Raw genomic sequence first — 24,865 nt, 5'->3', positions numbered from 1 at the left:
ATATACAATGTTGTATTATTTTCAGGTATGCAGCAAAGTGATTATATATACATATATACACACACACACGTATAACTGTGTTATATATATGTTCAGATTCTTTTCCCTTATAGGTTATTACAAAATTTTGAGTATAGTTCCCTGGAAATATATCTTTGAGACGCAGTCCTAGAATTAGGAAGGATAGATCAAAAGGTAATACATATATATAATAAATATATACATATTAAATAAATACAGAGATAAAGAGGGAGAGACAGGGAGTCAAAGGGAGAGAACACGGCAAATTTATGCCTGGTGTCTGAGACATTGCTTTTCCAGAAGCAAGATAACCTCATTATGCAGAACAGATGCCATGGTGAGTTGTAAACAGACAGCTAAGGAAGGGGCATTTCTATGTTGTTAAGGGGACTGCTGACAAGACCCAGTACAGGAGTCACTGAGAAGATATCAAGATCTACCGTGACAAAGAACACCAGTACCAGACCATGTTATTACTGGGGACTAAGACCTGGCTCAGTTGTGGGTTGTGGTCTTTAATGTTCACCGATTTGCCTTTCGTGTCACTTGCCCATGACTGTGACATTAGTCCCTGTAGGTTAGAGTTGAGTGTACCTATACCCAGCTTGATGAAAGGGAAGCAAAACTCATGCCTCTAAGCAAAGCTGAACATGATGTAACAAGGACCATAACAAGACAAGGTGAGCAGCATCCATCCTACCAAGCATGTTCAATGGCCCCTTTGAAAGGCGGGACCAGTGGGAATACTGAAATGGGTGCTTTCAGACACAACCTAAGGAATCTGATGAAGTTTGGACCTGGTGAATAAGTCAAGGCCTTAGAATAAATGGGTTACTCACGTGTCCAGTTCTTTGGGGATGCCCTTGACACTGAGGTCCAGGCAGACTTTGTTGAGGATGTCCTTAGGCTGCACAGGTCCCAGGGTGACATAGGTGGTGTTCCTGTTCTTCATTATGGCACTGGCAGCTGCACAGGGTGTGTTGACAAAGGGAGACAGGGACATGATGATGAAGATGGGAACAGACCGGATAAGCTTTTCCATGAAGGTCCAGGAGGCTGAATCGATAAACTGGCCCTCATCAATGATGAAAATAATCCTTTCCTCTTTCACTGTCTAAACCAGGTGAAGAAATAGAAAGAAAAGTGCTGTAGAACTTCAGGATTTTTTGTTTTTGTTTTGTGTTCTGGCTGCCCCGCCAGACTTGTGGGATCTCAGTTCCCGGACAAGGACTGAATATGGGCCACAGCAGTGAAAGCACCGAATCCAGTTAGATCACCGGGGAACTCCCATGACTTCAGTTTTTTATACATATGTATGGGTATGCATGTGTTTCCACTGAGTTTTGCAAAGCTAAGTTAAATCTTTTCTTTCCAGTGTCTTTGTGATAATTTAGATTCTGCTAACTTGGAATTTGTGACCATTGGGACTGAACTGGCTGGAAGAAACTCATACTTGGTCAGATCTTTGTGACAAGATAATGTATAGGATAGATGGGTTGTAGTCAAGTTAAATACCCATTACATAAAAATAACTGAGATTTACTTCAAGTCATTCTAATTTATTGAAAAATGAAGGTCTCCTGGAAATACCTATTTGACATTTATTCAGCTAACATCTATTCAACACATCTTTACCAAGCACTCACTGGGCTGGGTGCTGGAGGCAAAGTGCTGAGAGGAATCGATCTGGTCTTTGCCCTGCCAGCAGTGTATGCTGTTCTAGCTTGAATGGCACCCCACTCCAGTACTCTTGCCTGGAAAATCCCATGGACGGAGGAGCCTGGTGGGCTGAAGTCCATGGGGTCACTAGGAGTCGGACACGACTGAACGACTTCACTTTCACTTTTCACTTTCATGCATTGGAGAAGGAAATGGCAACCCACTCCAGTGTTCTTGCCTGGAGAATCCCAGGGACGGGGGGGCCTGGTGGGCTGCCGTCTATGGGGTTGCACAGAGTCGGACACGACTGAAGCAACTTCGCAGCAGCAGCAGCTTGAGTTATAGCACGTTATACTTAAAAACAGATCCAGTGTCCTTTTTTCGTGTAGACTGCTTTTCCCTAACTAGTCTGAATTATTTATTTGCTCATTAAGCATTTACCGTGCATCCCTTAGAGTCAGGTGCTGTTCTAAGCACTGAGGATACAGTATTAGACAAAACATAGAGCTTACATTGTAGTGTGAGCCCTCGTGTAGTGGGCTCTATATTTCCACAGTGTAAGATATCTAAATGGAGGAAACTTTTCCCATTCTTGCTGCTCCAGACTGCTCTTGGCTTCTCTTGGTTCCCTCTGAGAAGTGATTGTTAAGCCATTCTTTCCCTCTATATGTTTTTATAAACCAAAGCAGTAAAGGGTACTTTCAAATTTCAGAAGATGATCATTCTAAAGTATTACATAGCCTGTTTTCTCACATACACACAGTAAGTCTCCTCTTACAGCCTCATTCTGTCACCAGATTGTACGCTCTTCACTGACTCTGAGAACATTTAATGAATAGAGGTTAGCATCCCATTGTTTTGTTTTGTATTTGACTATCATCTTTAAAACTCCTGTCTTTAAAAATATCATATGGGCAGATAGGAATGTGAGTTTTACTCATAGAATGGTCTTATCAGTGAATTATTTGTGAATTGAGGAGAGTAAAGCAAGAACCAAAACCCCCACATGAATTCAATAGTACATCATTGGCCCCAGCTTCCATAGGTTTAAAATAAGAAGATTGAAGACTCCCTGGGGGTCCAGCAGCTAAGACTCTCTGCTCCCAATGCAAGGGGCCCAGGTTTGATCCTTGGTCAGGGAACTAGATCCCACTTGCCACAACTGTAAGATCCTGCATGCCACAGTGAAGACTGATGATCCTGTGTGCTGCAAGTAAGACTCAGAACAGCCAAATAAATTTAAAAAATTTTTAAATAGATTGAATTGGGTCATATCTAATGTGAATAAAAGCCAACATTTACACTGCACCTACTGTGTTCCCAGCAACAGTGCACAGTGTGATGCACTTCCATAAATTAATTCATTTAAAATCTTCATAATGTTTACAGAGGTGGCACTCTTGAATCTATTTACTGAGAAAATTAAGGCACAGAGAAGTTAAGCCACTTGCCCAAGATCACACTGATAGTAAATGATCCAAAGACTGTCATCATAGCACTGAGTCAAAGCACAGCTTTAGTCACAGTTTCCAACTAGATCTGTATCAGAACCACTGAGGAATTTTAAAACCAAACTAAACAGATTCCTAGGCCCAAACCAAGCCTTTTTCAATTTCAGGTAGAACTCATAAATACATATATTTTATCAAGCTTCCTGGATATTTGTGATGCAAACAGTCCTCAAAATCTGACATTTAGAAATTACTGATATGGCCTTATTTGCCTGCAGTGGAAAAGGAGGAATTTCTATTGTACATTTATTGCCACAAACTTGAATTGTTTATTGTGTGCCAAACATTCTTCTGGTCAATAGTGATACGAAAATGAATAAGAGGCTACCTCTCCTTAAGAAGTCCACAATGTCCTGAGGGAGAGAGACACAGATTGAAGTAGCAAATTGCAATACAGTATGGAAAACATAATAAGAAGTATGTTCACAGTGTCACAGAAGCACAGTGGGAGAGGAATTAGTCATGCCTTGTGATCTGGGGGAGTTCTCAACTGAAGAGGTGACACTGAACGATGAGTAGCATTTCTCCAAGGTTAAAAAAAAGTCTTTTGGCTTTTATCTCTTAGTATTGAGAATTGTTTGATTAGTATAAAGCAGAGGTTGGAGCAATTTGCATACACCCTGGCAGTTATATGGAGGATGAATTGCAGTGGAGACGTATACTGCACAGAGATTAGCTGGAAAGCTATAGTAATAGACGAGAAAGAGCCTGAACTATAGTGGGGAACACAGGATGGATGGGTTCTAGAGTCGGTCTGAGGTAGACATGTAGGACTTGGCAACTGAGTAGATGCAGACGATGTGGCAAATAGTGAGGAAGGTAGCAAAGATAACTTGAATGATGTGTGAATGAACTTGTTATTAACTAAATCAAAGGTCACGATCAGGATGAGGAAGATAGGGTACTGAAGTAGGGGGGAAAAATGAATTTAGTGTTAGACACTGAACTGAGTATGATTCCCCACATCCAAGTGGAATACACAGAAGGTTCTTCGAAACATGGTTCTGGTGCTTACAAGAGAGCTAGGGAATGGGATATAAAGTTGGTGATCAACCGCATATAATGGACAGTCATGATATTACTCAGAGAGAAACAGTTAACATTGGCTGAGTGGCTTCAGTGAAAAAGATTCTATTCTGTTTTACACATAATCTAGTCATTTAAACCTTATAACCCTGTGAGCTGGGTACTATTATTTCTTCACTTTATAGAAGATAAAGTAAAAGCACGGACAGGTTGAGTCATTTGGTCAAGCTTACCTAGGTAGCAAATAATAGGCTTAAGGGCTCAAGCTCTTGTAGTCTGACTCCAGAGCCTGTATACATAAATGGTTTGATAGATCGCTTCTTACACAGAGGGAGGGAAAAAACGAGGACTGGTTTTAAGATGAGGCCAAACTCCCAGGAGTAATGTTAAAGGAGTCCTTTCAAATACAACTAAATTCTGAATAGACTCTCACCTTGGGGTTTCGAAGGATGGAGGAGAATGAAACACTTCGGGTTAAAGCTTTCACATAATTCACAGCTTCTTGTCTTTGGAATCTGAACTCTTGAAACAACCTGGCTTTGCGATAGGATGCCCAGTTTCTCCCCTCCCCTCCATTATTTGACCCATAAACGCTCTTACTTGCTCCAAGATCTTCATAAACAATGCCTCCAACTGCTTTTGCTTTCTCATGGTGCTCATCTTGGAAACCTCCCGTGAAATAGGGAACTAGATAAAAAATTATAAGAATATTGAGTACTGGAAAACAGCAGAGGGAACTACTAGTTTGTGTCTTTGGCAGTTCACTTTACTGTTCTGTGCCTTAAAATCCTCGTATGTTAGATAATTCATAACATCTCTTTCAGCTCTAATACTCTATGTCATTGAATCTAATAGATATGAGAAAAAATAGGGCACACTCTTATCTTTGCATTGGCAATCACCTTTGGGAGCAGAGGGATTTTGTGCCCTTGACTAGCTAGTATAGTATACCTAGGATGGGAAGATGAGGGGGAAAAAAAAGAATCAGCAGATGGTTATTTGGATTATCTTGAGTCTGGTACCAATATATCTTAGGAAGGTGGGTGCTCATTCAAGGATTGGGAGCCATTTCCTTACCACCTTGGATACCCTAGATGAGAAAAGGAAAGGATCATAAAAGCCAAAGAGATGCGGTGTCATAAAGCATGACAGAGGGGTGGCCTCACCAGCCCCTTCACAATTTCTCACGGGAGTCTAAACACCAGCTCGTTACCTGCACATGGAAAATGTCATTAAGAAGACAATGGAACTTTTCATCCAACAGTGACTTGACTTTATTTTGAAGGTTAGTCTGTCGTTCTTTATAATGTTTGCAAGTATCCAGACCTAGTACATTGGCCATGAGTATCTGGATGGTATAAAAATTTTGATTGAAGCTGATCTTAGTCAACACGATAGCAATAGTCCTGTTTATAAGAAAGTCAGGAATCAGAGAGAGTTTTTAAATATATTTTTATTGGGGGGGGGGGAATTTGGACACAGACAACACACATGGAGAATATCACGTGAAAATGGAGGCAGAGATTGGGGTAGTGATTCCATAAGCCAACGAATACCAGTGATCGCCAGCAAGCCACCAGAAGCTGGGAAAGAGGGACAAAACAGATTGTCCCTCACAGCTGATGGAAGGAACCAACTTTACGACACTAGGATCTTAGACTTCTATCCTCCTATATACAGAGACAATATACTTCTGTTGGTTAAGCCATCTAGTTTGTGGTGCTTTGTCTCGGTAGCTCTAGCAAACTAACATAGCACTCAGGTACTATAAAGACTCAGTAAGTGATGGAATAAATAACATGTCTTCTGGTTATTTTGAATTATTCCCTCAGCACTGTTAAATACATTTAAAAACTAGCCTCTCTCAGGCCTGACATTTAAAGAGAGTAGAAACACAGCTAAAACTAAGACTAATAAGAATTTTCCCTTTAAAACCTTTATGTTAAATGGTGAGAGGGTGTGTGACACAATTACCATTGTCTTGGTTATCATCACTGTTATTGAATACCACACTGTTCACCTCCATGAGACAGGTTGTTCCAAAGACAGCCCTCATGACATTCCTTCTTTGAAAAGAGACAAATAGCAAGAGGCAAGTACATTAGCTCTGCCTTTCAAAGGAAAATCCAGAGGCCTTCCATTCTCTAACCACATTCTCAGGGCTCAATGGTTTGAGCTAGTGATTCCTACAGTGTCAACTACAGGATAAACTTATGTATTTGCTTCAGACCAAATGTAGCTTCAGTTTCATCATCTATACCAGTTGTTCTCAAACTGTCTGAGCATTAGGAAACTTAAAATATCAATATCCAAGCTCTTCCAGGCATTAAATTAGGATCTCAAGGGGTCAACCCAGCTTTTTATTTTCTTACTTCAATATGTTTCTCATTAATTAATTATTAATGTAAGGGGCATGATATCCAATAATAACTGATAGATTGTGGGTAGTTTATAAGAGGCAACCTATATAAAGGAGAGGAACATTAAAACAAATGAAATTCTTAAGGATGTCAGGATTCTCTGGATCCACAAAAAAGTGGTCATTGCATGACACTCACCTGTGGTTCTCACCGTGGGCCAGGTACTCAATTTCCACAAGTATCTGACTTTTTCCATATCCCGATATTCCTTCGTACATCAGGACTTGACTGCAGTTAGACATCAAAAATTTCTTCATAGTACACATGAAGTATTTGATCTCCTCCTCACGTCCTGTTATTTTTGTTTTTCAAAAAGGGAGCAAACTTAGTCAACATAAAATTGTCTAGAGATATAAAAAAGCACACAGTGACACTGCTTCTAAGAATACCCTTGGAATTTCCATGGCATTGTTCATGGAGTTTCTTTAGGTCCTGTGCACTTTAAAATTTTTTAAATATCTTCAGTTAGAACTTTATAGTTAGTAGTGTGGTTTTACAGGTTTGTTTGTTTGTTTGTTTGTTTGTTTTGGTTTGGTTTTTTGATGCCCATAAGCTGTGAGGGAAAGGATTCTTATAATGTTCACTATGATGTCAATTTAATTTTAGTGTAGCAAACTGAGATTTGCTTAGAATATACAAGCAGGAATTAAATCAGGGTTATCTGACCCTAATGCTTGTTTTCTTTTCCTTTTTCTATTTTTTCTATAACACATTAGAAATAACTACAGCTTATCACATTAAGAAATCAATTTATACAGTTAAGGTTCTCATATTGTACAGGATGGATAAAATATTTTTACTTTTAATTCTGTGAAGGAAACTTACTTTTGTAAATGAGAAACTATATTTATTCAGGGCTACAAGAGGAGTTACCAGTGATAAAAAAAAAAACAAAAACTCAATTTGTTTTTTAAAAAACCTCATATACATGATTAATCATAAGAACAACATAAATTCTTTTTTTTTAAATTTTATTTTTAAACTTTACAATATTGTGTTAGTTTGGATTTGGGAGAATGGCATTGAAGCATGTATAATATCATGTATGAAACGAGTCGCCAGTCCAGAACAACATAAATTCTTAAAAATAAATTATACCATTTTTCTGATTATAAAACTAACATAGTCTCACTGTAGAAAATACAGAAAAATTAGAAAAAGAAAAAAGGAAAATAAGTCACCTTGGGTTACAACCCTATCATTCTTATTTTTCTTATGTTTTTAAATATGAATAACAGGATACCATGACTGAAATCTCAAACTCAGCCTACCATCTTTGAAACCACAGTGGATAGAAGGAGTCACAGAAACATGTTGCTGTTGTCCAGTTGCTCAGTCTTGTCCGATTCTTTGCGACCCCACAGACTGCAGCACACCACTCTTGCCTGACCATCACCAACTCCTGGAGATTGCTCAAACTCAAGTCCATCAAGTTGATGATGCCATCCAACCATCTCGTCCTCTGTCATCCCCTTCTCCTCCTGCCTTCAATCCTTCCCAGCATCAGGGTCTTTTTCTAATGAGTCAGTTCTTTCCATCAGGTGGCAAAGCCGATGGAGCTTCAGCTTCAGCATCAGTCCTTCCAATGAATGTTCAGGATTGATGTCCTTTAGGATTGACTGGTTTGATCTCCTTGCAGTCCAAGGGACTCTCAAGAGTCTTCTCCAACACCACAGTTCAAAAGCATTAATTCTTCAGCACTCAGCCTTCTTTATGGTCCAGCTCTCACATTCATACATGACTATTGGAAAAACCATAGCCTTGACTAGACAGATCTTTGTTGGCAAAGTAATGTCTCTGCTATTTAATATACTGTCTAGGTTGTTCATAGCTTTTCTTCCAAGGAGCAAGCATCTTTTAATTTCATGGCTACAGTCACCATCTCCAGTGATTTTGGAGCCCAAGAAAATAAAGCCTGTCACTGTTTCCATTGCTTCTCCATCTATTTGCCACGAAGTGATGGGACTGGATGCTATGATCTTAGTTTTCTGAATGTTGAGTTTTAAGCCAGCTTTTTCACTCTCTTCTTTTACTTTAATCAAAAGGCTCTTCAGTTCCTCTTTGCTTTCTGCCATAAGGGAGATGTCATCTGCATATCTGAGGTTATTAATATTTTCTGGGCAATCTTGATTCTAGCTTGTGCTTCATCAAGTCCAGCATTTCGCATGATGTACTCTGCTTTTAAGTTAAATAAGCAGAGTGACAATAGACAACCTTGACGTACTCTTTTTCCAATTTTGAACCAGTCCATTGTTCCATGTCCAGTTCTAGCTGTTGCTTCTTGACCTATATACAGGTTTTTCAGAAGGCAGGTAAGGTGGTCTGGTATTCCCATTTTTTAAAGAAGTTTCCACAGTTTGTTGTGATCCACAGAGTCAAAGGCTTTAGTGGAGGCAATGAAGCACAAGTAGATGTTTTTCCAGAATTCTTTTGCTTTTTCTATGATCCAATGGATGTTGGCAATTTGATCTCTGGTTCCTCTTCCTTTTCTAAATCTAGCTTGAATGTCTGAAAGTTCTCTGTTCATGAAGCCTTACTTGAAGAATTTTGAGCATCACTTTGCTAGAGTGTGACATGAGTGCAATTGTGTGGTAGTTTGAACACTCTTTGGCATTGTCCTTCTCTGGGATTGGAATGAAAATTTTTCACCTTTTCCAGTCCTGTGGCCACTGCTGAGTTTTCCCAATTTGCTGGTATATTGAGTGCAGCACTTTCACAGCCTCATTTTTTAGGACTGAAACAGCTGAGCTGGAATTCCACTAGCTTTGTTCACAATGATGCTTCCTAAGGCCCACTTGACTTCACACTCCAGGATGTCTGGTTCTAGGTGAGTGATCACACCATTATGGTTATCTGGGTCATGAAGATATTTTTTGTATAGTTCTTCTGTTATTCTTGTCACCTCTTCGTAATATATTCTGCTTCTGTTAGGTCCATACTGTTTCTGTCCTTTATTGTGCCCATCTTTGCATGAAATATTGCCTTAGTATCTCTAATTTTCTTGAAGAGGTCTCTAGTCTTTCCCATTCTATTGTTTTCCTCTATTTCTTTGCACTGATCACTTAGAAGTCTTTCTCATCTCTCCTTCTGTTCTTTGGAACTCTGTGTTCAAATGGGTATATCTTTCCTTTTTTCTTTGCCTTTTTCTTCTTTTCTCAGCTATTTGTAAGGCCTCCTCAAACAACCATTTTGCCTTTTTGCATTTCTCTTTCCTGAGGATGGTTTTGATTACCGCCTTCTGTACAATGTCACAAACCTCTATCTTCATAGTTCTTCAGGTACTATCAGATCTAATCTGTTGAATCTATTTGTGACTTCCACTGTAGAATCATAAGGGATTTGATTTAGGTCATACCTGAATGATCTGTTCATGGGATTCTCAAGGCAAGATAATTGAAGTGGTTTGCCATTCACTTCTCCAGTGGAAAATTCTGAAAGAGATGGGAATACCAGACCACCTGACCTGCCTCTTGAGAAATCTGTATGCAGGTCAGGAAGCAACAGTTAGAACTGGACATGGAACAACAGACTGGTTCCAAATAGGAAAAGGAGTACATCAAGGCTGCATGTTGTCACCCTGCTTTTTTAACTTATATGCAGAGTACATCATGAGAAACACTGGGCTAGATGAAGCACAAGCTGGAATCAAGATTGCCAGGAGAAATATCAATAACCTCAGATATGCAGATGACACTACCCTTATGGCAGAAAGTGAAGAAGAACTAAAGAGCCTCTTGATGAAAGTGAAAGTGGAGAGTGAAAAAGTTGGCTTAAAGCTCAACATTCGGAAAACTAAGACAACGGTGTCCGGTCCCATCACTTCATGGCAAATAGATGGGGAAACAGTGGAAACAGTGACTTTATTTTCTTGGGCTTCAGAATCACTGGAGATGGTGACTATAGCCATGAAATCAAAAGATGCTTACTCCTTGGATGGAAAGTTATGACCAACCTAGATAGCATATTAAAAAGAAGAGACATTACTTTGCCAAAAAAGGACCATCTAGTCAAGGCTTCGGTTTTTCCGAAGTCATGTATGGATGTAAGAGTTGGACTATAAAGAAAGCTGAGCACTGAAGAATTGATGCTTTTGAACTGTGGTGTTGGAGAAGACTCTTGAGAGTCCCTTGGACAGCAAGGAGATCCAACCAGTCCATTCTAAAGGAGATCAGTCCTGGGTGTTCACTGGAAGGACTGATGTTGAAGCTGAAACTCTAATACTTTGGCCACCTGATGTGAAGAGCTGACTCACTGGAAAAGACCCTGATGCTGGGAAAGACTGAAGGCAGGAGGAGAAGTGGACGACAGATGATGAGATGGTTGGATGACCTCACCGACTCAATGGACATGAGTTTGATAAACTCCAGGAGCTGGTGATGGGCAGGGAGGCTTGGCGTACTGCAGTCCATGGAGTCGCAGAGAGTCGGATACAACTGAGCAACTGAACTGAACCGAATGGTTTAATGGTTTTCTCTACTTTGTTCAATTTAAATCTGAATTTTACAATAAGGAATTCATGATCTGAGCAACAGTAAGCTCCCGATGTTGTTTTAGCTGCTTGTATAGAATTTCTCCATCCTCAGCTGCAAATAATAGGATCAACCTGATTTCAGTATTGACCATCTGGTGATGTCCATGTGTAGAGCCATCTCTTGTGTTGCTGGAAGAGGGTGTTTGCTATGACACATGCATCCTCTTGGCAAAACTGTTAGCCTTTGTCCTGCTTCATTTTGTATTCCAAGGCCAAACTTGCCTGTTACTTCTGGTATCTCTTGTCTTCCTACATTTGCATTCCAGTTCCCTATGATGAAAAGGACATCTTTTTTGGTGTTAGTTCTAGAAGGTCTCATAGGTCTTCATAGAACCGTTCAACTTCAGCTTCTTTGGCATTAGTGGTTGGGGCATAGATGGGGATTACTGTTATATTGAACAGTTTGCCTTGGAAATGAACAGAGATCATTCCATCACTTTTGAGACTGCACCCAAGTACTGCATTTTGAACTCTTTTGCTGACTCTGAGGGCTACTCCATATCTTCTAAGGGATTCTTGCCCACAGTAGTAGATACAATGGTCATCTGAATTAAATTTGCCCATTCCGGTCCATTTTAGTTCACTGATTCCTAAAATTTTTGATGTTCACTCTTGCCTTCTCCTGTTTGACCACTTCCAATTTATCTTGATAGACCTAATGTGCAATATTGTTCTTTACAGCATCGGACTTTACTTTCACTACCAGACAGATCCACATCTGGGCGTTGTTTCCACGTTGGTTTAGCCTCTTCATTCCTCTGGAGCTTTTTCTTCACTCTTCTCCAGTAGCATATTGGGCACGTACTGACCTGGGGAGTTCATCTTTCAGTGTCATATATTTTTCCCTTTCATACTGTTCATGGGGTTCTCAAGGCAAGAATGCTGAAGTGGTTTGCCATTCCCTTCTCCAGTGAACCATGTGGGCCAATCAAAACTCTCCACCATGACCTGTCCATGTCAAGTTTAGCCCCATGGTGGCCCTATACAGCATGGCTCATAGTTTCATTGAGTTAGACAAGGCTGTGATCCATGTGATCAGTTTGGTTAGTTTTCTGTGATTCTGGTCTTCATTCTATCTGCCCTCTGATGGAGAAGGATAAGAGGCTTATGGAAGTTTCCTGATTGGAGGGACTGGCTGAGGGGCAAACTGGGTCTTGCTCTAACATGTGGGGCCTTGCTTGGTAAATCTTTACTCCAATTTTCTGCTGATGGGTGGGGCTATGTTCCCTCCCTGCAGTTTGGCCTGAGGCCAAACTATGGTAGGGGTAATGGTGGTAATGGCAACCTCCTTCAAAAGGACTTATGTCAGTATGCTCCTGCTCCCAGGACTGTTGGAGTCAGTGCCCCTGACCCTGCAGCAGGCCACTGTCGACCCATGCCTCCGCTGGAGACTCCTGGACAGTTATAGGCAAGTCTGGCTCAGTCTCTTGTGGGGTTGTTCTGTCAAAAGAGCTAGAGAACAAATAAGGGCTGACTCTTCCTTCTTTGATGGACTGATTACTGTGGAGTGCCCTTTTTTTTTTCCCCCCATTGATAGAGTAAATATATATCCAAGTGTTATTTAAAATCTATTGAAAACCAAGACCACTACTCTAAGTTTAGAATTTCATACAAAGAAGCTTACATGTTTATTTGGTAATGTAAATTTCTGGGTAAGATTTAGTGAGAACTACTCTGTAGACCATCCTGCTTCTTTTAGATGAAACATTTCCTTTCTGAAAATGCATTTGAATTTGGCTTTGTGAGATGTGTAGTGCTCTTCTTTGGCCTAAAGTTTACACAAGAACTCAGACGATCAGGCCCAGAAGGCCGCAGAGCAGACTCTTCCAGCTTTTTGTGCTCTATTTGTATACAACATATAGAGGTAAGAACTCCTGAATTCCTTCTTTAGTTGGGTTCTGAAACGAGTTTAACCTCTTGACTTGAATTATGCCTTATTTCTATTTAAACAAGGTCCTACTATCTGAAAGTATTGTATGCATTTTTGACCCTTGAAAAAACATTTTTTGTTCATGTTAGTTTTGTTGTCAGTGTGCATATAGAAGTTCTTGTACAGGAGCTCTTCTAAGAGTACTTTCCATGCTGCTAACCTCAGACAGTCTGTTTTTGCTTACAGCTTTAAGGAATGATATATAGGCCTGATTTTTATCTTATTCTGGTGAAATCAGGGCAAAAAGGCAACTAGACCAGACTGCAAAATATATACATATTATACCAATGTGTTCTAGTATGTCCGTCATACTGAGTCCTCGATCTTGGAGAAAGGGGGTTAGGATTTCCATTTGCTATCAATCATGATCACAAGCATATCCTAGGATGGAAAGTAAGGCCTTGGAGAAAGGTGAGAGTAGACACTCCTCCTTTCTAGCCTTCAGGAGTTTGTGGATCTGGACTTGGAAGCAATGCATGCATACTCTGAAAACTACCTGAATGCACTGAAAGTGAGGCATTACTGCTGGTTTGGGTGCTCTTTGCTGTTCTGGAACTGTTGCCTTCTTTTAGACTATGCTGACATCAAGATTCTGTCCTAATACCACCCCCACCAGTGTGGGGCAGAGCCTCCTCTTAATTGCCCTAACACAGGTATGACCAGGATTTAATTTATAATGATACTTTTAAGTATGCTCAGGTCTAACAGAAGGAAATTACAAACCATTATTCCTTCTGACAGAAGGAAACTACAAGCCATTATTAGAAACGGCTGCTTTCAGAATCCACAGGCCAATCCTCACTTCGGTCTCTTCTCTACTTCATTTTATGTCTACTTTCCTGTCTAGTCTTGAGTTAGCTTTCTTATGATAGGGTCCCTTTTACCAAGAATTACAAAAACATCACTGCCAGTTGGGTCACAGCTCTAAAAGTAAAAGGTAAAACAAAATTTCTAGAAGAGAATGTAGGAAAGTATCTTCATGATTTGTGGGTGAGGAAAGATTTCACAAACAGTGTGTTAGTACTTTCACAAAAGTACTAACTACAGAGGAAAAGACTAGTAAGTTGGATTTCATGAAAATAAAAAAAACTGTGTTCATTAATTACATCACTAGCAGAATAAAAAGGCAAGCACAGAATGGGAAAAGTCACATACAGCAAAAACAAATGGACTTATTTTCAGAATATATAATTCCAACACATCTATAAAAACATATAACCCAATTGAAAAATAAACAAAAGATCTATACAGACACTTTTATAAAAGATGATTTCCACGTGGCCAATAAATATTTGGAAAAGGCACTCAACCACATCAGGGTTGGAATAGATGGAAACCACAATGATATACCACTATAATACCAAAAGAATTATTAAAAGTACAGACTGATAAAACTAAGCTGTTGATAAGAATGAAAAGCAAATGGAACATTTGTAACACTCCAGTCAGAGTATAATCAAATATGACCATTTTAGAAAATTATTTGGCATCATCTACCAAAACTGTACCTTTTGCAACAATATCACCTGTATATACATATATATACCCAACAGCAGAAATGCAAACATATGGTCATTATAAGACTTGTACAAAACTTTTTATGGCAGTATTATTCATAAGAACCCAGACTGGAAACAACTCAAATGTACAAATACAGAAGGAATACATTGTTGTATGTTTATAAAATGGAAGATAGTCACCTCTCTGTGTCCCACAGGAAATTGGTTCCAGGACCCCCAGGGATACAAAATCCACAGATGCTCAAGTCCCTTATATAAAATGGCATGGTATTTGCATATAATCTACACATATCTTCTGTATATTTTAAATCATCTCTAGATGAATTATAATAGCAAATACAATGTAAATGCAACATGAATAGTTGCTTGTGTGCAACAAATTCAAGTTTAGCTTTTTGGAATTTTCTTAAGGTATTTTTGCTTTGTGGTTGTTTGAGTCTGTGGATGCTGACACTGCCGATACAGAGGGCCAACTCTACTACATAGCAATGAAAATGAATGAATTATAGATACAGCAAATAATATGGATGAATTTCACAACATAATGTCGACTAAAAGAAGGCTTATGTAACTATGCAATGTAGGATTTCATTCACATAAATTTTAAGAACAGGCCTAAGTAATTTAGGTGATGTTGTTGGTGAGTTGGTCATGGACAGGGAAGCCTGGCGTGCTGCAGCCCATGGGGTTGTAAGGAGTCGGACACAACTGAGCGACTGAACTGAACTGAACTGAAGTAATTTAGAATTACTTTTGATCTTTGGGTAAAGGGAGAGGAATAAAGCATTTGAGGGCTTCCAGAGTACTGCTATTTTTTTTTTTTTCTTTGTTAATTTCTTGGCCTGGATGGCGATTATATGTTCATTTTGTGAAAATTCACTAAGCTGAGGATTTATCATTTGTGTACTTTTCTGTATGTCATGTTATAGCTCAATAAGGAGGTTTAAAAGTCAAGGCCCACTACCTACCCAGCAAAGGGTAACGCTCATTTCTGTTGCAGATGAGGTATGCCATCCCAAACATGCTGAAGAGAAGGAAAAAAAAAAAAAAAGATGTTAGTGTCAAAATAGGGAAATATTGAAAGCCAGAGGGACTAGCTCTTAGTTCCCAGAAAGCCTCCTTTTCAAACTCTAACAGGAGTCTGTCCCCTGACTCAAGGGTGCAGATGCCAAGAGGAAGGGAACAAAGAAGTTCTTACCTGGTAATAGAGTCTCCAATCAACTTAAGTAGCTGCCTTAACTCAGAGCCTGATATATTGTTCAAAAAATGCTTGTTGAGTCTGCATTTGTAGAACTGACCCTCTTCCAGGGAAACCAGACACTCAGTAGGGGACCCAATAAAGTTAGATGTGTTATGTTGTCTCCCAGCACAGAAAGATTCTACCAATTGCTCAAACAACAATAGCTCATCTTTGTGGAACACATGCTACATGCCTGGCACTTTCAAGTGCTTTACATAATCATTTTCTTTACTCCAGACAAAAAGCTTATTGAGAAGGTATTATTATTATTATGTCCATTTTACAAATAAGAAAACTGAGGTACATAGAGTTTAACGTGAACAAGATCCCATGGGTAGTGGTGACAGAGGATACTGACAGAGTCAATATCTAAAACGAGGATCAAGGGCATATGCTTGTCCACTGCATAATATCATCTCTTTTTTTTTTTTTTTTTTTCCCATAATATCTTCTCTTAAAGGGGCCTTTTCCAACAAATGACTCATTCCCTTGTCTATACTATCATACTAAACATTTTGTTATGCCTTTGTATTATAGCACATACCGAAGTCTCCCATACTGCTAATTTTGTGTATGTTGTCTTCCCCATTGGATTTCAGGATAGGAAACAGGCCAGGTTCATATTTGTATGTGTATTTCCATAGTCTCTTATTTTCAGAGATGGTATAGAGAAATGAAAGAGAGGGCAGGTTTCGGGATCAGATAGTCCTGGTAGTTCAGAAACAGTTTCTATGGTAGACTGACTGCATTAATGGCTCCACTTCTTCAACCCTACTTGTATCTGTGCCCTTTGCAGTGCCCTCCTCCTTGTGGACGGTTTGGCCCATGGGATGTTAACAAACATAACACAGAGGTTTGAAAAATGTTTGTGCATTGGGCTTGCTCTTTCTTGCTCTTCTGATATTGCCATGACTACATCCCTGGGCTAGCCCAATATGAAAGTGAAAGTGAAGTCGCTCAGTCGTGTCTGACTCTGTGCGACCCCATGAACTGTAGCCTACCAGGCTCCTCTGTCCATGGGACTTTCCAGGCAAGAGTACTGGAGTGGATTGCCATTTCCTTCTCTAGGGGATCTTCCCAACCCAGGGATTGAACCCGGGTCTCCCGCATTGTAGACAGACACTTTACCGTCTGAGCCACCAGGGAAGGCCAGACCAATATGAGATACACAGAATCCCTGCCCCAGTTATGTCAGCCACAATTCCCAGTTATCCTATCTGAAGCCATCCTGGATGACAACCTGTTCAACACCAGGCATATGAACAAGCCTAGGCAAGATCAGCCAAATCCAGCCAAGAGCAATTGAACCCCACATATTCATGATATAAATAAAAATGTACTGTTGTATACCCCTGAGATTTTGTGGTTGACTATGCACTTAGGCACTCAGTCATGTCTGACTCTTTGCAACCCCATGAACTGTAGCCCACCAGGCTCCTCTGTCCATGGGATTTTCCAGGCAAGAGTACTGGAGTGGATTGCCATTTCCTTCTCCAGGTTAACTATAATGCAACATTACTATGGCACCTGAAAGCAATGTGGCTCCATAAATTACTAGATTTATGAGTATGGACAAGTCGTCTAACAAATCTCTGAGTCTCCATTTCTAAATTTATAAAATGGAGTTAATATTAGTTTGTTTCTACCTCATATAATTGATATTGAGGTGAAGTCCCTAATATTTAATAAGGGCTCACAAAAATTATTATTCATTCATTTATTCAAACAGCATTTTACTGATGATCTACACATGCCAAGAACAGTGCTGAGCCCTGGGAATGCAAAGATGAATAATAAAGACTCACTGAACCAATTACAGCCCTAATTCTGTTATCTGACCCTTTAAGGCCTAGATTCTAGCTTGCTAATGTAAGGAATAATACCTTTTCACTTTCCATCCACCAAGCACCACTATATAGAGCTTCCCATGCTGTTCATTCATTTATTCATCATTATTAATGCCTACCAAGCATTGGGGATATAAGAATGAACACAAAATAATCACTATCCTCAAAAAGCTCCCCGTATAGGAAGTGAAAAGCACACTGAGTCAGTGATTGTTTTGAGTGTTCTAATGCGCTACAGAATTACACAGAGGAGAGAGCTAAACCACTGGACTTGGGATTGGGTAGCTTTCAGAGGCAGCTTTAGAAAGGAATAGATCCTTGAGCTGGATTTCAAAAATTGACTGTGGTTTTCCTAGTAGACTGCGGATGGAATGAATGAAAGAGAGGCTAATCCGCTTAGACACCCCCAGAGGAAGGGACATAGGAGAAGACAAGGTAGGAAAGGCAGGTGGTTACTTTGTGTGTCATTGCAAGGAATTTGAACATACCATGAAAATGACTGGAAGGTACTGAGGGATTTTCAGCTCCTAAGTGAGCCCAAACTGGGCTTTGGGAGAATGTGTGTCACTAAGCATCTGGAAGAGGAGTAATCCCTATCAATGGCTGAACACACAGTTGAAGTGATCAATAGTTAATGGTTGGTGATTGGGTTCTTCTGAGTCCAAAGAGATACTCAAATGAGAAGACTCTCTCTTCTTTTTGTACAACCTTTGATAAATTACCATCATAGTCTGAAAACTGACAGTAGACTGGGATCTTCCACCATGTTATACTATCAGTGGGATGGAGGAAGATGAAGGAATTTGAAATCTGAGTCTTGGCCTGGGAAGGACTAGATTTAATTTTCTGAAATGGCTTCACATCTGAAATTGGTGACCTACTGTTTTTGCTATCATAATTCTCCCACTTCTTTACTAAAAAGTACTGCAAGGTCAATGTCCCACACTCACACTTTCTCATTAAGGCCCAAACACTGATACACTGGTCCAGAATCTGCAACACCTTTCATGACTTTCTTTGGAAGCTCTTTAAAAAAGTAGGCTGGTAGGTTGCTGCCATTGTAGGTGACAGAGTCACAGGTTACGATTCCTGGATAGTACATCATCATTCTGGCAGCTATGTTGACTTTTTGACCAATGACTATAATAGGAAGAAGAAAGAAAGGCAAAAAGCAAGGAGAAAATAGCCATTGAACTCAGTGTAATCCAAGGCATATTGTCCCCAGATGGCATTTTTACCCTTTACTCCATTTGCCTTCACAGATGACACAGCAATCTTACCTTCAACTACCCAGCTTTAGCCAATGGCTTCCCTCATAGCTCAGTCAGTAAAGAATCTGCCTGCAATGTAGGAGATCTGGGTTCAATTCCTAGGTTGGGAAGATCCCCTGGAGAAGGAAATGGCAATCCACTCCAGTATTTTTGCCTAGGAAATCCCATGGACAGGAGCCTGGCCAGCTATAGCCCATGGATATATATAGCATATATACAGCCCGGAGAAGGCAATGGCACCCCACTCCAGTACTCTTGCCTGGAAAATCCCATGGACGGAGGAGCCTGGTAGGCTGCAGTCCATGGGGTCACTAAGAGTCAGACCCAACTGAGCAACTTCACTTTCACTTTTCACTTTCATGCATTGGAGAAGGAAATGGCAAACCTACTCCAGTGTTCTTGCCTGGAGAATCCCAGGGACAGCGGAGCCTGGTGGGCTGCTGTCTCTGGGATCGCACAGAGTCGGACACGACTGAAGTGACTTAGCAGCAGCATATATCCAACGGCTATAAGCGTTGGATAACAAAACTTAGGAACTAAACCACATTTTAGAATATACCAGGAGTTAACTAGCCATCTGAGAGCCTAAGGGGATGATCTGCTCAAGGATTAGAAGGGCCTTGAATATGGAGAGGATTCTCTTAAGTGGGATGGTGAGCAGGGCCTGAGGGCTCTCAGATGAGGTATAGTTGATCTTCTGCTATTTAAGATAGATATACGTAAGCTTGGACACGGACCACTGACCTCCAAAGGAGGCACAAAATTGGGTCTGTATGTTTCTGTGCATGAGCCTTCATTTGATTTTGTAAAAGTAAGTAAATAGGGCTGGAAGGGGTGTAAATTGTAGGATTCATTTAGGGGATATTTCAAGAGGTAGTACACTGCAGTGCACAGACTCTGCAACCAGGCCATGCAGGTTTGGATCTAAGCTCTACCTCTACTATGTGTAAATTACTTAGGCAAAATACTTAAACTCTTCCATGCCTTAGTTTTCATATCTGTAAAGTGGGGTTGATAACAGTACTTCTCTCAGAGGGTAGTTTATGGAGATTAATGAGTTAATACACATAAAGAACTTTGTGAAGTGCTGGGCTGCTAGTAAGCCCTCAATTAATACCACTACTAATTAGGTATTAAATGTTGTACTTTGAGATAAACTTGAATACTCCCGATTAAGATATTCATTTTTTAAAACCAGTTTATTATGGGGAAATTTGACCATACAATAAAACATGGTATCATGAGTCTACATATCTATTACCCAGGCCCCCAAACCATTAACCATCCACTCTCCACCTTGTATTATTTTGAAGAAAATCTCAGAGTTGTATTACTTCAGACATAATTGTTTCAGTATTTTACATATATGCAGTATTTTAAATGTATTATTTCTGAGCATTTAAAACCCTAATAGGATTGAACAGGAAAGAGCAGTGAAATCTTGAGATAACACCTACTTACTTTTGAGATTAGTGCTATTTTTCAGTAATGCCAATATTCATAATTTTAAGAATCAGTCCTCATCTATCCCAGGAATTTAAAGGAATAATCGTTTAATGTTAACAGGAAATTAACATAAAGGCCCATCATTCCCTGAGCTTATGGCCTCCCATTTGTGTGTGTGTGCTTAGTCAGTCAGTTGTGTCCGACTCTTTTGTGACCCCATGAGTTGTAACCCGCCAGGCTCCTCTGTCCATGAGGATTCTCCAGGCAAGAATACTGGAGTGGGTTGCCATGCCCTCCTCCAGGGAATCTTCCCAACCTAGGGATCAAACCCAGGTTTCCCTCATTGCAGGTGGATTCTTTACGATCTGAGCCACCAGGGAAGCATGGCCTACCACGGTTCCCCTCTAAAGACTGCATATTTCTCATACTCAATCATAGACCCAGAAATACACATTTTGTAATCACGGAGGTGTCCAGGGACCAACCGATATGGCTTGGTTTCATCTGGAAGACTGTACACCTTTGAGCACAGGGTCCATGTCTCGCTAATTGTTTTCCCTCCTCCCACCCAGTTCAGTGGCAAGGCACAATGTCTGCTGAAAGAAAGATGGACATAAGCTAGTTCAGCACACCTGTATACTCGTGCCTCACAGAGTGTCCAACGATTCCACAGAAGACAATCCCGCTGGTCACGCCAATGGAAACAGTGCTGGCTCCAGGGAGAAAAAGAGAGTTGTGGGGAAAGAGATAAAGACAATGAACACAGAGAAGGCCGGGAGGGTGGAGACACGGTGATGAATGGGGTGGGGGAGGGGTAGGAAAGAGTTTTCGAAAAAGAACACTCCTCCCTTTGTAGTTAGGTTAGGGCCATTGTACACGGCCTGGAGGCATAAAGGAAGGGCAGTTTGAGATAGAGAACTAAGTTCTTAGAAGTAATAACTCAGTTCACTTTTCTGCTACTTTTAAGTATTCATCTGAGCTATTTTTCTGGAAAATAATCTCATCACCCCAATGTACTTTCAATGTAGAATGATTGTGGTTGTAAAAAAAAAAAATTAACTATCTTTTGTGATTGCTAGAAAGAACTAAGTCATTTTTTCGAAAGGAAATAACTATGTGGCATCAAAAACTAACTTTTCTAATGCATGAAGATGGTTGCATATACAGATGACTAGAGGCTGAGAAGATGGAATACTTAGGGCAAAGGCTGGTATCTGTTGGAGTAGACCAGAGTGGGCCACAAGTCAGGATTATTGGGGTACACAGGGGGAGCCTGAGGGCACTGGGCTCTTGGACAGCCAGGGTCAAAAATGTAAACATTATCTTAATAATTTGACTTAGTGGATCATCTTGAGACCAGATCAGTGGTGGTGGTTTAGTCACTACGTCATGTCCGACTCTTGCAATCCCATGGACTGTAGCCTGCCAGGCTCCTCTACCCATGGGATTCTTCAGGCTAGAATACTGGAGTGGGTTGCCATTTCCTTCTCCAGGGGATCTTCCCAATCCAGGAATCAAACCTGGGTCTCCTGCATTGCAGGCAGATTCTTTACCGACTGAGCTATGAGGAAGCCCTAGTACTTACTTTATCTCTTAGTTATTAAAAATCATCTCAGGTCTCCAACATAGTTTGGAGTATGACCTCTCCCAGGAAGTAAGCCAGAAGTATAGAGAGACAATCCAGTTAGACCCTCTCTGGTACATTTGAATTTGTTAGGGGTATCCTTTTTCTACCTGGCCTTAACCATCCCCCCATCTACTGCATCAGGGCTGGGTTTGCTCACCCTACCTGTACCTTCAGTAAATAATGAATGTAGACAGAAAGACAGTCTCCCGCCTTCCTCTTCCCTGACCCTTGTCCTGTCTCCCTATATCCTACAACAGAGTCAGGAATCAGATGGAATCAGGGTCAACACCTACCGGATTTTGTGGACCTGAGAGCAGAAGTCAAATATATCCACAGCACTCTCCAAGGCATGAGTGATTTCATCAGGTGCCTTTTCCCCAGGAAAACCAAAGACACAGAGAAAAGAGCAGCCCTGTGAGGGAGAAAGGCAGCAAACACAACTGGTGGACCGTTAGTTTTAAGCTGGACCATTTAGATGGCCCAGTGGAGGACGGGCAGCAATTTTCACTCTCTGAAACAAATTTCATCAAATATATACCTATTTCAATGTTTTCCCTAGTGGCTCAGATGGTAAAGCGTCTGCCTACAATGTGGGAGACCTGGGTTCAATCCCTGGGTCTGGAAGATCCCCTAGAGAAGGAAATGGCAACCCACTCCAGTACTCTTGCCTGGAAAATCCAATGGACAGAGGAGCCTGGTAGGCTATAGTCCATGGGGTCGCAGAGAGTCGGACACGACTGAGCGACTTCACTTTCACTTTCAAACATTATATAACTTCTCCTGCATCATCAACAGTAGGGCTAGAACCTGAGAGTGTACCCTCCTGTCTACTCTCTACTGTAGCCAAGGTCTTGGGTTGCAAAGTCCTAAGTTTAAGTCCAAAAGCAGCACAGAGCAAAAGGCACCAGCTCTGGGATCAGAAAATATGTGTTCTCATGCCACTTTCCCAAGTGTGGAAACTTGAACAAGTCAGTTACACTCTATGAACTTCAGTTTATCAATCTATATACAGGTAAAACTTAGACTTGCTGAGGTTGGTTATGTTACTGAAAAATTAGTATGTTATATTTACATATACACACATGCACCTCATTAACTCTAAAGTTCTCTTCAGATATTGTTATTATTCATTTTTCTTAAGGATAAAGGCTTAAGCTGGGAGTGTTTTTTCTTGGCAAAAAGTTAACTCTTTCAAAGAGACAGTAAACTCTGAAGTTTGGCACTTTCACTATTAGTCCCTTAAAAAATGACTTCAGATGCTGTTTTCTGTAAGAAAATAGTGCACAGTGAATAAAAGTCAATGGGGTAAAAATTTGAGTCTATGTATGTTATATCCTGATAAAGTGCAAAAGAACTATAAAATGCCTCAGTTTCTTCAACCCTCTGCAAAAAGAATCTGACCAAGTACATGCTTAGTCACTAACTCATGTCTGACTCTGCCTGCCAGGCTCCTCTGTCCGCAAGATTTTCTAGGCAAGAATACTGGAGTGAGTTGCCATTTCCTCTTCTATGGGAGTTTCCCGACTTGGGGATCAAAGTCTCCTGCATCTCCTACTTTGGCAGGCAGACTCTTTACCACTGAACCACCTGGGAAGCCCATCGGACTGAGTGTGCTCAGTCACGCACTCATGTCCGACCCTTTGCGACCCCATGGACTGTAGCCCACCAGGCTCCTCTGTCCATGGAATTTTCTAGGCAAGAATACTGGAGTGGGTTGCCATTTCCTTCTCCAATCTGACTGAGAGTCAGCTTCTAATTGGCACTAGGTTCTGTTGTCACATTGGTGCAGCAGGGGGTTGGGGGGAGCCCTGAATCCAGGTCTGTGAAGAGACTAGAGGGTAGCCCCTTTGGGGCACTGGTGGGTTTGCTTTGCCTGGAAATTCTGCCTGGTGGCTTGGCAAAATCTCACGCTGCAGTGAGACTAGCAGCTCTCATCTGCTGAGTGCTGACTTGAATTGGGCATCACAACAGGTGCTTCACACACATATTTTTCAAAACTTTCAACAATCATTTTGGGCAAATACTATCCTCATTTGAATAACGTCCCTATTTTTATACAAAATAAATAGGAACAAACTAAGTCTCAGAGAAGTTCAATGACTTGCTAAGGACACACAGCTGGGAACTGTGGGAGCCAGGAACTGTCTCTCCAGGAATTGTCTGGAGTATCTGCAAGACACTAAAAACTGTTCTCTATGCGTCTATGCTCTTTTCTGATGATACTCATGAATGAATATGAAGAAAGTATCAGACTACACTGGACTGGAGGTCTCCGTTGCCTCAGAACTCCCACAGAACAGAGTATTTTTTCATACAAAAATTAATTATTTCTGCCTGGTTCTGTGACAACCTGTGAGAGTTTCTTACCTCTGCAGCCCAGCCCTAGCTTTCCGTCACTACCAATGCTCACTGTATTTTTTTAATTAGAGAGTGAATGAGTGTGGAGCAGTAATTAAGTGCTCTGCTCTTACAATACAAAAACACCTGCGATGGTGAAATCAATTCTCATGAGCACTACTATGATAATTTATCACATCATTTTTCTCTGAACAGATGAAGAGCAGATTGAAAACACTGAGAGCTAAAGGTGACACCCCCACCCCATCTCAATTAAGGAACTGAAAGGGGAACTGGAAGTGAAAATATGGCAGATGGAGATTATAGGAAATTACAGCTTCTAGGTGGAGAGGGCAATGGCACCCCACCCCAGTACTCTTGCCTGGAAAATCCCATGGACGAAGGAGCCTGGTGGGCTGCAGTCCATGGAGTCACTAGAGTCGGACACGACTGAGTGACTTCACTTTCACTTTTCACTT

General features: G+C 40.7%; 1 protein-coding gene across 3 annotated transcripts in view; it reads right to left on the bottom strand.

Annotated features, from left to right (window-relative positions):
• ADCY10 (adenylate cyclase 10) overlaps positions 1–24,865 on the bottom strand; it is a 91,390-nt gene that overhangs the window by 40,009 nt on the left and 26,516 nt on the right. For all 3 annotated transcript variants that reach the window (XM_070782226.1, XM_019986393.2, XM_070782219.1), the window contains 8 exons: positions 22,343–22,461; positions 21,055–21,131; positions 18,656–18,845; positions 15,587–15,642; positions 6,776–6,929; positions 5,431–5,623; positions 4,818–4,904; positions 861–1,135 (listed from right to left, as the gene is read on the bottom strand). In XM_070782226.1, coding sequence (XP_070638327.1) covers positions 861–1,135; positions 4,818–4,904; positions 5,431–5,623; positions 6,776–6,929; positions 15,587–15,642; positions 18,656–18,845; positions 21,055–21,131; positions 22,343–22,461 — 1,151 coding nt within the window. The remainder of the gene's footprint in view (positions 1–860; positions 1,136–4,817; positions 4,905–5,430; positions 5,624–6,775; positions 6,930–15,586; positions 15,643–18,655; positions 18,846–21,054; positions 21,132–22,342; positions 22,462–24,865) is intronic.

The sequence above is a fragment of the Bos indicus genome, chromosome 3 (assembly GCF_029378745.1).
Source record: "Bos indicus isolate NIAB-ARS_2022 breed Sahiwal x Tharparkar chromosome 3, NIAB-ARS_B.indTharparkar_mat_pri_1.0, whole genome shotgun sequence".
NCBI classification, from domain to species: Eukaryota; Metazoa; Chordata; class Mammalia; order Artiodactyla; family Bovidae; genus Bos; species Bos indicus.
The sequence above is the reverse complement of the archived record's forward strand: the minus strand, read 5'-3'. Positions and strand labels throughout refer to the sequence as shown.